We start from the raw sequence: 13,661 nt of genomic DNA, 5'->3' as shown, positions 1-13,661 counted from the left end.
TTTTAGCCCGATACCATAATATTTTGAACCAAAGTTGTAAAAACTAAACCAACCAAATAAAGCCCCAATAAAACCACAGTCTGGCTGAATCCTTTGTTCCCCGAAGCCCTTTACAGTAGTGTTACATGTACAGTGACTCTCCCCAAATAATTAAATATCAGCTATTATGAAAAAGCAAAATTTGCACTGAAATTATGTTGAACACTAAATGTCTAAATGTAACAAATCATGGAAATTCCCCAATGCATCCTTGAGAGCATAAAAATGCACAAAAATCTAAAATGCAGCATTTCAAAATTTCAACCGAGAACACAATCACATCCTAATTGCAATAACTTCCATTTGATCTTGATACACTCTAAATTAACAGCTTCACTATGTCAATCAAGCACCTCAACACTGTTTTCATGATTAGTTGATCTGTGGGAGAAATTTATTCCTTCATATACTTTGACAGGCCAGCAGTAAACATGCAAGTAAAATTATGTACGGTGAGCCCTGAACAACAAAATTCAGCTCCCTTAAGATTTTTCATACACTATGTTCAAAACAATTAACAGCAGAACAATATTCTGTTCAGACAGAGTCTGCTGAGGAAAAGGTCATCTGAAATGATTTTGGCTGGATGAATGAAGCTGCCCAAGTATGTAATTTGTAATAAAAATTCAATTGGTGATAAATTATGTAGGTGACTTTTTTTGCTTCAAATTTATATTTAGCATTAATTTATGCTAAGTGAAATTTGAGATAAGTTTTTCACTTTTAAGTACAACATAAATATATTGTAAATTTAAACTTCCTGACTAGAGTAAACTTATGGCAATACTTCGATACATAAACAGATTTTAAAAAGCCATAAGATAAACAGGGAGGAAATTATTTTTCTCTTCTACATAACATTGGTTTCTGATCAAACCATAAAACCTAATTTAATTTTATAAACAATGTTAAAATGGCCCATGATGCTGAGAGTGCAATAAATTTATCTCATCATATTAATAACAGCATCTCTTCCTTAATCCTTCTATGATTTGAACAATATGAAGAAATTTCTTGCCTGGGACTTCTTCCCTTTATAAAAATCGCATCAGGCTTCTGCTGGTGAGTAAGCAGCCTGAGATGGGTGAAGAAAGAAACCTAACAGCGAAGAAAAATCTCCACCCACTTCATGGGGGAAGCAATTTTCAATCAAGCGGGGACAAGTTTCCCAAGTGGCTTGCTGCAGCTACAAATCTGGCTGCATTCTCTCAAGTGAAGTTCATTCTCTTGCAAGCTTAGACATGCTGTCTTCTCAGAAGCTATTAAGTCACTGAAACTTGTCTACTGGTTACTTTGTGATTATGTAGAGAGAAAAGAAGTTAACCATGGGACTTTCAACAAAAGTCCAATGCACTTCTGTTTCCTTTCACAGGAACAACTGATAAAGCTCTGTACCCCCCCTTTTAAAGGGTAACCTATACTTCTAAGCTATGTATATGAAAACATCTACATGAAAACATTTATAGAGCTCTTTTGCACTAGTATACACCTGCACTTATACAAACACACCCACCTACAGAACACAGTGAAAATCATGTGACAAATCATATAGCTATAAAACAAACCCTGTCTCCAATGACCCCATCTACACTATTCACTTTACCTGACCCAAATCCTGTTGTGTCCAGCCTTTCAACATCACAGCCTTAAGCATGTTAGCCATCGTTTATTATTTTGCTAAGCTATCAACCTTTTGCCTCACAATGTGTCCTCTCTTTTGAATTTCTCCACATCTAAAATCTCAAGTTCTTGAAAGATGTGCAAGGGCTGGAGGAATGATTTCACACAGCCTTTTCCATTGCTTTCAGCTACTCATAACTCCTATATATTGGGGAGCCAATAAAATTTGTCTTGGTATTATTATGACAAAACAGTAATCTTATTTTAAAACACACATGACATTTCAGAGATGACTCAAGCTGCTTTCTCCTTCAAGTTAGGTGGGTTGACATTGCTGTCATAGCAGACCACCTTCGAAACTGAGATACACAAAAAGATGATGACTCACTTTCATCATATGCCATCACATACACAAATGTCGGACATGTAAATCAAACAGCTCTAAGGAACCAAAACAGCTTCCTTGGTCAACAACTGTTTCGTGGGGGGTGACATTTAGTAATTATAAAAATGTAGATGTATTATTGCTGGAGGTACAGAAAACAGAGCAGTGTAGGTGGCCTCTCTAACTTCAGTTGAGGTCTCTACTCAGGAAGAATAACTGAGAGCTGATGCATCCTGCTATGGGTAGGCATTAAAGATAAATACAACTACAGCAGCTCAGCCAGATTTAAAACTGGACCTCCAGCAGAGAAAAGCCTGTCTATTGATCCAACAGTGACATGCACACTCTGACCCAATTTACTCCTGAAATTCAACATGTTTTTTTATCTCCTTTTTTGTTGTTGTTTAAATCAACCGTATGTTGCATTACAGATTATAAGGGCCTAAATTGTCTACTTACCTAGTTATAAAATGATATAGGGCTTAAGCCAACTAACCGACTAAAATTCTTATGATTGCTTCCTTTTCCTAAGTCTTCCTAGGTTAAATATTTTAATATCTCCCATATGTTAGATAAATAATAATGAATCTTATTTGCACGTATACACTGAGACTCATTATTCATATTAGCTAAGTTAATATGTCACATCTGGCAAAGCCTGCACTCATTCAAATCAAATAACAGCTGCTAAATATCAGAAACTACATCTGAATTCTGAGACTTTTATGGGAAATGTGGTCTGCTTTAATCTTAATCCTATCAAGGAAATATTTTTTGCATCTTATATGTGGATTAAATTTGGTATGTATTTATACACAGAAATGCTAGCTCATGAAAATACCACAAAACAGGATCGTTATATTTCCAGTTATGACCATTTTAAAGATTTAATTTAATATCAAAAAGCATGTTCCACATTCAAAAATGTCTTCAGTTTACTGTTTTGGTGGATTAAAAAATGGTTTAGGAAAAATTAAATGTTTTCCAAAGCACAAAAATTCTATCATGTGATTTTCATTTAGTATGAAAATCAAAGCTTTGCAAAAGCCCATATTTAAGTACATCCACATGGCTGTTATTTATAAGAAGGCCATTGCTTGTCTATGCTAACATTATACTTTCTAATGCTAGCACTCTGATCTGTTTTAAGAAGTTGAGATTCTACATTTCAAATCAACTGATCAGACCACTAAGAATATTTTGTCAGTTATGCATCTCAGAACTTTACACAGGGACTAGTTTCTCGCCATCACCATAATGACTGTACTTTATTCAGGCCAACATACCCTGTTCCAAACTGTTGTTCCTACTCAAACTCTGCGCTCCTACTGTATGTTCTGAAAGAAATATGCAATTGTAGTGCTAACCCCATTTCTTTACAACCTAGAGATGTGAGAACCAAGGGATTAGATACACAGCAGGTGTCTGCTCTGCCAAAGAAGCCTATAAAGCTATAGCTCCCCGCACTATCCCTTGTTTAAGGAAAACTTCAATGCCCAACACACTACTGACACAGCTCCACAAAAATCTTTATACTTCTCTCACTGGCCTATTGGATATACAAGACCTGAAAGACTACAGAAACAGACAGAGAGCGTCTGGGAAAGCCAGACAGAAAAACAAGGTTAAAAGGGAAATAATACCTTTGTAGAAGTCCATGGTAAGAAACACATACCACGTGAGGTAGGGCCCCTACGGGGCACTGGGACTAACCTGTGTCTTACTCCTACTTCTGCTGCAGACTTTCAGGCAACCATGGCAAACTACTTCATCTCACTATTTTCCCTAGATATGTAACAAGGAAGAATCAACATCAAGAGTCTAATGCCAATAGTGCAGTAAAAGAAGCTCTGCACAGAACCAATGAGTTTTCAGAGGTTTAAATAAGAATTTCAAGCAACAGTGTGAACTTTCTACTCACACAAAGTTAGACAAGTGTTTCAAAGAACCTGATGTGAACCTATTGCCTGTGATAGCCGATGTCCTACTAAAGGAACCGGGCAGCCTCTTTCAGTCTCACACCCTGTATCTGCTATTTGAACTGTAAATGCCTCACACAGTCAACTATTATCCAAAATAATGTAAGGCTGGTATGTAGGAAATAGAGTAATAATAGTGAATATTAATGCGCACACCAACCCTGCAGCAGTGGCACTGAGGCAACCCTGTTACGGAACCTCAGTGGAGAAACATGTACATTGCCTTCCATGAAACCAGCACTTGGCCAGCAAGCAGTGTCAACACAAGGTCTGGGAAACAGCTAAAGCAGCAGTGCTGCACAGAGCCAGCCTGGGTCTGTGTCGTGGTTTAAATGACAATGATTCTATTGTATTACAAGTCATTACCATAAAGTACAATGAGACAAAAACCTTAGCCCAAGCCCCACACTTGAAAAACACTAATACAGCAAATACCGGATGGAAGTAAGATACGATATACTGAAACTGTGAGATCAAGAGGAACAAACTTGAGAGCCAATAAATCAGCATTGTGACGAGTGACTATTAATCCGGTCAGATCTGTCATTATCTCAACCCCTCGTGCCCCACGCTGGGCACCAAAAAAGAACTGTCGTGGTTTAAACCCAGTCAGGCAACTTGTTCATTCACTCCCCCACTTCTTGCCCTCCCCCTACTCCTGGAGGGATGGAGAGGAGAATCGAAAAGAATGCAACTCCCATGGGTTGAGATAGGAACAGTTTAGTAACTAAGGCACAACACAAATCACTACTGCTACCACCAATAATAACAATGATAAAGGAAATAACAAGAAAAGAGAATACAACATCTCACCACCAGCTGACCGATAACTCCCCCCCCCCCAGCCCGACCAAGCTCTGACCCATACCTCCTCCAACCCCGCAGTCCACCAGCCCTTCTGGCTAACTCTCAGTTACATCCTGGGCATGACGTGCTGTGGTATGGAATACCTCTTTGGTCAGTTTGGGTCAGGTGTCCTGTCTCTGCTTCCTCCCGGCTTCCCCTCCTCCCTGGCAGAGCATGAGGCTCACAAAGTCCTTGGCCAAACCAAAACATCCTTGTTATCAGCCCTGTTCCCGAGCCAAAAGTCAAAACACAGCACTGCACCAGCTACCAAGAAGGAGAAAAACGACTGCTACTGCTGAACCCAGGACAGTCTGCCACACTGCAGCATGGGTAAATAAACTGCAGACAATGGAGTCAAAACTATGAGCCTGAGGGTCAGTCCCAGACACAGTGTTACACAAGTTTATGAGGATTATCACTGAACATTCCAGGAAATTCAGACTACTCATAGACCATTCATATACACAGTCACTCAACTGTTGTATTAATTATTAACTAGGCATTAATCTCTCAGCTCTACTCATTAATGCCCCAGAACATGCTATTCAGTATTAGAGCACCTCCTAAGATAAAAGGCTGTAAACAAAACAATTTCCCGCAGAATGTCACACATTCACTAACTCCTTTTTTCATATGGCCAGTGATCTGTTTTTTATGTCACAACTTTATTAAAAATATAATCTGAAACCACTCAAAATAGCACTAAAAACAAAAGGCTTTTAAAACACTGTAATCTCCCTTGTACCTCACACCACTGGAAGATATAAAGGTATAAAAATAATTGGAACCAGTTATTTGCAGTATTCCTAAACACCATGGAGGAAATAGCATCAGCTTAATCATCAAACCTCTCCTCTCTTGATAAAATTGTTCCCTATCTGATGACATCAGCACTGCTGTTGATATAGGTTGATATTAGTCTATGCGTGGTCTGAGCTCAGTTTTTAGAGTTTTTAGACATTTGGGTTAACTATTGCAGCAATGGAAATTGATGCTCCGAACTGTACTCCAAAGAAGGTCACGTGCGAAGGAGGAGTTGCATCAACTGAATGATACAGAGCTGATATAAAAGCTGAAGTTCTATGTAAGTGCTAAATACAAAGTGGTGGGAACTTAATTTATGGCTTTTGAAAAAGCTTTGTGGATATGTACCCAGTGACTACACAGCTTGAAGTAATACAAGCAGCTTTTCACCAGAAATAAGAAATAAGCACATGTGCACTGAGAACACCACCATCTTAAAGCTCAACACTGACAGCACTTTTTTCCCCAAAACTAAGCTCCAAGAATTTTTCACCTATGAATTGATATAAATGATGTCTTTTAAGAATTTGCTAGTATACCTCTCATATAACATGAACAGTTGCAAAGTAAAAGAATAAAAATAATTATGCATTAGTTCACAGTGGCATCACCCCATTCCTGTAGGTGATGAATTCTTGCACAAAACATTTAGCTAGCTATTTTACTCAGAATAACACAGAAAAGTCTATGGCAAAACCAGCAACTGGATCTGAAACTACAGTGATCAAAATGAAATTTAGATAATAACAGGACTAAGATATTCGAGTTCAGGAGAAAATAATAAGCAATCCCAGTTTCAATTTCTTTCAGGGCTGCTAAACATTTAGATATTGTTCCAACACACCAACAGCTCTTGTTATGTCACTGTTACAAATCCTACACTCACTAAAATTCATAACATTCTGCTCACTTACAGCAATTTGACAGAAAAACAAATGAGAACAGAAAACTGAAGTTTTTCCATGCTGCTGAGTGTAACAATCATACAATAAAATCCTGAATCCTAACTTTGAATCTCTGTTTACCTATAGACAAAACTCCCTAGAAAATACGTACTTATTATTTTTCTAGCATTATGCTTGCATGAAAGTTAACTTGCTGGCTCCAAATTCAGAAAAAAAAAAGAGAACGACAATTGTAAAAGCTAAATATTACTGAAACACTATTGACTTTCAAAGAGTATGAGGAAAAATTAATTGGCAGATGTTTTACATAGCGTAATTAACAGTTCATTTCAATGCTCTGTAACAAGATTAAGATAATTATGCTTAGAAACAGAAATGTAATAATGATAAATTACTAGTTTTCATATTACGGTCAATCTCCTACATTCCAAATAATCACCATGTTTAGAAATAGGTGCATCTGTTCCATGTTGTCCTCAGACGTACAAATGGCACAAACTCGTGACTGGGTGAAACAGTCTTTCACTCAAGATAGAGAGATTTCTTTGCTCCAGGTCTAAACAGAGTGCCTGCTCCATTCATCAGCAAAACAGAAGGTAAAACCAGCAGTACTGTTTTCACTAGGGCACAGTTACCGGATAGAAGCTGAAGTTGCATCAGCAATTTGCATTTCTTACGGATAACTGGAAAGCAAAGCTTAAATTCTGCAAGCTTAGCAAATTACGGAAACTCCTCATATGGAAGTTGAAGAATGAGAATTTGAGAATCTGTATTCTGTGACAGTGCGCAAAACATGAAGTCATATGCTTTCTATATGCGTAGTAAGAAATAACTCTCTCAAGGATTTCAGGTCAGTAAATAAATTAAAAAAAACTGATTTTCAATGTTTCCTTTTATGACACCTATGAACATTTTAACAACTGCATCTGAGTGGCACATTAGTGTAAACCATTTCAAAGTAACAATTACACAAAAGTAATTCCTGAGTAGTAATAATGTATTGATAAATTACAGTTTATATTTCAGGATCTACATATAAATTGTTTTAGGCTTTCTGCTTTTAAGTTGTATTTTTTTTTTCTCTTTTAATTTCAAAGGTGAATTTTTCTTCCATTTTGCCACAAAGTCGTAACAATAGCAAAAAAAAACCCAAAACAAACAACAACCCTAAAACCCCCAAACCCAACAACAAAAAATACAACCATTTTGCCTTTAAATTAAAAATAAACCTGTTCTTCACCTCTCTCTCATTTCTATAGCTTTGCAATGCTTTCATCATGGGGTCTTTTGTTGCTTTTTTGCTTTGCTTTCTATTATCAAGTCCTTGACACTGGGAGACTAAAACCTCAAAACTAACAGCACAAAGATCAGAGCAGACACAGAAATAGAAAATGCAAGATTAGAAATCTCATAGACCTGAAAAACAGACAGAGGAGGAATAAACAGGGATTGAGCAGAACCAAGGAGAATAAAGGAAAGCAATGAAAAATACTTTCAATAATAATAAAAAAAAAACAGTGTGTGACTGTATTATTAATGTGCAGCTGAGGAAAATTAGTTCTGTAGAACTGGAGTATCACACTTATCCAAAGCAAAGTAGATTGGAAGAAGGGAGGTAAGTGCAAAAGCATTGTGCATCATACTCACACTTTTCACATTTAGTTCACTTTTTATTCCCACCCAGTAGTAGGCAAATTTGTTCCTACTATGGATTACTGTTGCTCTAAACCTTCAAATAAATAACAAAAAAAAAATCCCACCCCATAATGAATGAAAACCCCAAGACATTATGCAAAAAAACATTTTTGTATTAACCACCTTTCTAGTTCATTCCCTCACTTATCAAATATGCTTCCACATGTTTTCCAATTCACTTCCTTATTGCCAAGGCTTGCTAGGTCTTTCTGGTTGGTTGTTTAGAAATGACTAGCTGTTCATACACTCCCTGTCCCTTTTGCACGATCTGCTGACTAACAAGCCATTTTCATCTCACATCTATAGAGAACAAATGAGAGATACTTGTTTTCCTTTGCTCTTTCCTTAGATGAAGTCAGCCTGCTGGTCCCAAAAATGACAGAGACAGTGGAATTTGCTACAAAAAATTAACTTTGCAATAGATGAGCAAATATAATCACTTTATAGGCAATCTCCCTAATCTTAATGAGGTTTTGGTGCAGAATTTCGCCTCCTAAACCCAGGATACTTTCATAAGGCTGCACCCACAAATTATTCTCAATTGTATTCAATTACAGGCAGAAACACTGTCCTAGGCTTTGATCTTTGATCTCCTTACATATCAGCAGTAGGTGGTAAGAAACTACGAAAACAAAAACATACATACTCTAATGAGATGTACTAAAAAGATACTCTGAGGCATGCCTGAAATGATACACTCCCGATTGTGCAGAGCCCTTATACAGATAACTTTCAGGCCAGAAGGACATCAAAAGCCAGAGGGATAGAAGTGAAGAATGTTACATTCAACTCAAACGTCCACTTTTACAGTTATATTCTATTGGCCTGAAAAAGTAATAGCATCAACCAATGTACTTGAGTATCTCATTGAAATGGCTGTTACATGTCTTTACCTAGCCTTGACTTTATCCTAAACACCATCTCACCATTGCTGCTAACACATTTGGAACCATCTAGACAATCTTTTTCTGGTTTTCAGCACCCTAACTAACTCCAAATCCCAGCACAAATCCTCAAAATTTCTTCATTATCCAATTCATTATATAATTTGAACTAGGTACCTAATGGGATGGAGCTTCTTGAAGTATGCTTTTAACTAAGATACAGTGTATCTTCAAGGTAATGTTATTGTTATATCCTTTGTTAATATTTCATAAAATAAACGTTTTATTTAAAAAAAAATTGCATATATCAGTATAATGTGCATTAAGACTGATCCTATCCCACTGACTAAAACAAGGTATAGAAACAGTATATGACCTCAGTATACAGCCCCACTGACACATCCCATAAAAACCTGCTACAGCCTTCAAAGGGTTAAACTCAATACTACTTCCCTACAGTTTCTTAAAAATAACTAACAGACAGTGGTTTGCTATGAGGATACAAGTGAGACTTAAATCCAAACCACTTAATTTCTGTGCTTGTATCTGAGGTTTCACTCATGTCATCATCATTTAAACAATTAGTTTCAACAAGTAACCCAAGCTAACAGTCTACTTTTATCATTCCAACTTTAGGCCTTTAGCTGTGTATAAAAGACGTAATTTCAAATAACACTTGAACATACATTATAACTGAATCGTATATAATATTCAAACAGTATTTGAAATTACATCAAAAATCACATTTAAATTGTAAAGCTAGAGAGAGCCATCTACAGTATATACGGTGAAAGGAGGATCTGTGAAACTTTGATGGAGAACTGCCATATCAATTTAAAAACATTTGGGAGTCTTCCAGTATGGAAAAGACAAAGCTCTTACCGTTTCCTTTGGAATATGTGACTGGCTTTGTTCTGCATTCTAAAGGAAGTAAAAAAAATAAATAAGAACACGACTACATACAACATATACTATCTATCAGCAGGGGGATAAACAAAGGCTCCAATTCTGATGTGAAGTAGTAATGGCAAAATGAAGAGTGTTTGTCACACCTCTGATTCAAATTTGTCTAAATTTGAAGTAAATGAGTAAAAAAAAGCATTAAATGAGAGGTGAACAAAATAACCTCCAGCAACCTTAGGCCAGGGCACCTGACTTTATCTGGCTATGAGGGAGGTGGCTATTTGGCCAAGGAAGAATCACAGCTGCTTTCACCATTTTCTGACTGGTGGAACACTCTCCTTCAGGGATGTTCTCCCTTGGCCTTTCCCTTCTGCTTTGAATTTTTCAGAGAATGACCTCAGCAATCCAGATGAATCCTACCAAATATTTTAAACCAGTATCTACTTTTTAAAGCATCCATTCTCATTTTCACAATGATTCCCCTTTTGAGTGTATTCAGGCACAGGATACCCCAGGTCAGAAGGGTGCCTTCAGTCCACCACAGAAGGGATTCTCCTATACCTTGCATTCCTCACCTGTGTCTTAGGTCACATAAGGCAAACCTAAATAACTGGAAAACCTTTCTTCATCCCCCAACTAATTCTGGAAACACACAGGAACTACTGCTCTTCCCAGCCCACATCCACCCATATTAAAAACAGTTTAAGCACTTAGGAGCCACCTTGCTGTTGGCTGGATGAGCACTTGAGTGTTAATCAGCTATTTCTTTCCATTCACCTGGGCCAAAATAAAATGCTGGGGTTTATTGGACTCTTTTACTTTGGGCTGTATTGCAGATTTTTATAGAGATTTAAATGATTAAGCACAAAAATGTAGCAGCAAAGTAGTAACAAGAACACCCAGCTATCTTTAACCTGCTGCCAACAAGCAGCAAGAATAAAATCATGAGGAGCTAACTACTATCCACATATAAAGGACCAACATGTACAAATGGGCATATTAACTTTTAGTGTACTGGAGACTAAACTCTGCCAGATAGTCTCTGCTGATACTGTGAAAACAGCTCAAAAGCTAAATAACCTAAGTCAATCCTTCAGTGGATTCACATAGTCAGTAGCATGCTCTAAGAAAATCCTTCACAGCAAGTTATGTACAGATATGTGAAGTAACTACAGTATTACAGGAGCTCTACTTAATAAGAGTAATCCTCATCCCCTTCACAAATCTGGGGGGCAGGGAGGAAAGATTTTTCATATACAATCTGCCTTCCACTGATGTGGACAAGCCCTGATATATTTTTTATATCTATATCTCATGAGGTAACTCTGGAAGCAATAAAATACTTTGTATTTTGGAGAGCTCACTGGTGAGAAAAGTTGACTCCTGTCAATTTCATTTTATTTCCTGCTTCCACGTTTTACTTTCACCATGATCTCCTGGATGATGGCTCTCCATCATACACACACCCCCTAACCTGACCACATAAGCTACAAAGAGCCTATACTAACCTATACGGGCTCAGCTTAACATTCCGGTATGTTTTAGATGCAACTAGACAGTTTTATAGGTTGCTTCCAGACAATAACGGCAACATTCACAAAGACATTAAACTCCACAACTCTCCTGAAAGTTTACTGTCTTTGTTTTACTTATAAAGAAACCCAAGGATAAGCAGCTTTTCAAAAGCCATTCAACAAGCCATAACCCAAAACATAAAATCCAAAAACCTCTTTTATTGGGATTACTATCTGTACAAATGTTGGCAAATATAAAATGGTTTTAATACTGAGTGCTCCTCGGCAAGCAACAGCAAGCCCTGCCCTTTATGAGATGGATGATATCAAATAACATGATTTTATGCACATGGTTTCTGAGACACATCTCATTCAGTTAATATTTAAAGCACACAAATGGAGAAAATATGACAGAAATAAGGGAAGGATGCAAAAACAAATTGTTCTTAAGTGGCCAAAGAAGGCTTGCGTGTGAAACTGACATGATTTCAGATCATTCCCCTCCCTCCTTCAGCATTAACTTGTTTGTTTGGTTGTTTTGTTATGTAAATCTAGTAAAAGGTGATGAGAGGAGCTGGCTGAAAAGTCTTTTTCTTTCCTTTTAGGATTATTTCTTACCAGAGAAGATCGAACAGCCCTTATGATGAGTATTTGTCCAACACCTTCCCCAGCAATTCTGCTCCTGCTATCTGACAGCTGTCAGCAGAACACACCTAACACTTCTTCATGTCAAAATGCAAAGAAACAAATCCTTATGCACCAGAGGATCATACACATGTACTGTCAGATCCTCACAATATCATTTGTTCAACTGGAGCTACAGGAACGTACACCAGTTCAGACACGATCACTGACTACATAGTGCAGAGCCCATCAGCTACCTGACAAAGACATGAGATCTGGGTTCCCTATCCTGGTGTTGCAAAAAAATAAAATCATAGAATCATAGAACCAAGTAGGCTGGAAAAGACCTTTAAGATCATCAAGTCCAACCTTTACCCAAGGACTGCATAGTCTACCACTAAATCACATCACTAAGGGGCTCGTCTACACGGTTGTGAACACTTCCAGGACGGTGATTCCGCCACTGCCCTGGGCAGCCTGTTCCGATGCCTGAGCACCCTCCCTGTGAAGAAATTTTTCTTAATATCCAATATCTAAATCTCCCCTGGTGCAGCTTGAGGCCATTATCCTTACCACTTGTTACTTGGGAGAAGAGACCAGACACATCATCCTTTCAGGTAGCTGCAAAGAGCGATAAAGTCTCTCCTGAGCCTTCTCTTCTCCAGACTAAACGGCCCCAGTTCCCTCAGACAGTCCTCATCACATCTGTGCTCCAGGCCCTTCACCAGCTCCGTTGCCCTTTTCTGGACCCACTCCACTTTGCTAGTCCCAGCCCCAGCACCTCCTCCACAAGAAGCTGCTGCCTCTTTTCCAAGGCAGGGTGAGCCTGAAGGCAGCAGAAGCAGCAGGGAGGCTACTGAGGTTGAACTCATTTAAAGGGGCTGATTTGCTGCTAGTTTTAAAACTACATCCAGTATTATTATTAAATCTCTCCATTACTCACAATGTATCCTTTTTTTACAATTATTTAAAATATCATGTTAAATTATGGATCATAACTTCTTCATATTGCTACAGAAATAATATACACAAAATTAAGACATTTTGTTACTTCTAAGTTTATTTAGAAAACTTTAAAAGCATTTTCATTCACCTTTATGTAAGATAGCAATACCGTGAAAGTTACATCACAGGAACTTATAAACAGATTGCTTTCCCAATTCCAGTAATAAGGTAGGGCATAATATAATTTCAAATTGTTCATTTCTTTTCATTTGATGACAACTTTCCTTTCAGTACCTTAAGTCATGTTCCAAGAATATTAAAGTGTGTTTTGTTTGCAACCTTCCCCAACACTTTGACTTCCTAGGTTTAATTGTAGTTTTGAAAAGTAAAAGGCTAATGTTGAATGTCACGAAATGGCCAAATGAAAATTCATTCCCTTTGCATTCAAAATAACACAATTCCAACAGAAAAATGAAGCAATCAATTCATTATACTTATATTTGTCACTTATATTTGTC

At 37.5% G+C, this 13,661-nt stretch overlaps 1 protein-coding gene across 15 annotated transcripts in view; it reads right to left on the bottom strand.

Moving 5' to 3' along the window:
• Positions 1–13,661, bottom strand: part of PARD3 (par-3 family cell polarity regulator) — a 455,098-nt gene that overhangs the window by 184,971 nt on the left and 256,466 nt on the right. For 11 of the 15 annotated variants that reach the window (XM_062621555.1, XM_062621561.1, XM_062621556.1 and 8 more), the window contains one exon: positions 10,040–10,078. The exons of the other annotated variants lie outside the window; for them this stretch is intronic. In XM_062621555.1, the coding sequence (XP_062477539.1) occupies positions 10,040–10,078 (39 nt within the window). The remainder of the gene's footprint in view (positions 1–10,039; positions 10,079–13,661) is intronic. 15 annotated transcript variants of the gene reach the window in all.

Source organism: Pezoporus occidentalis, unplaced genomic scaffold, assembly GCF_034315485.1.
Source record: "Pezoporus occidentalis ecotype Australia unplaced genomic scaffold, CSIRO_AGI_Poc_V1 ctg23, whole genome shotgun sequence".
Taxonomy (NCBI): Eukaryota; Metazoa; Chordata; class Aves; order Psittaciformes; family Psittacidae; genus Pezoporus; species Pezoporus occidentalis.
The sequence above is the reverse complement of the archived record's forward strand: the minus strand, read 5'-3'. Positions and strand labels throughout refer to the sequence as shown.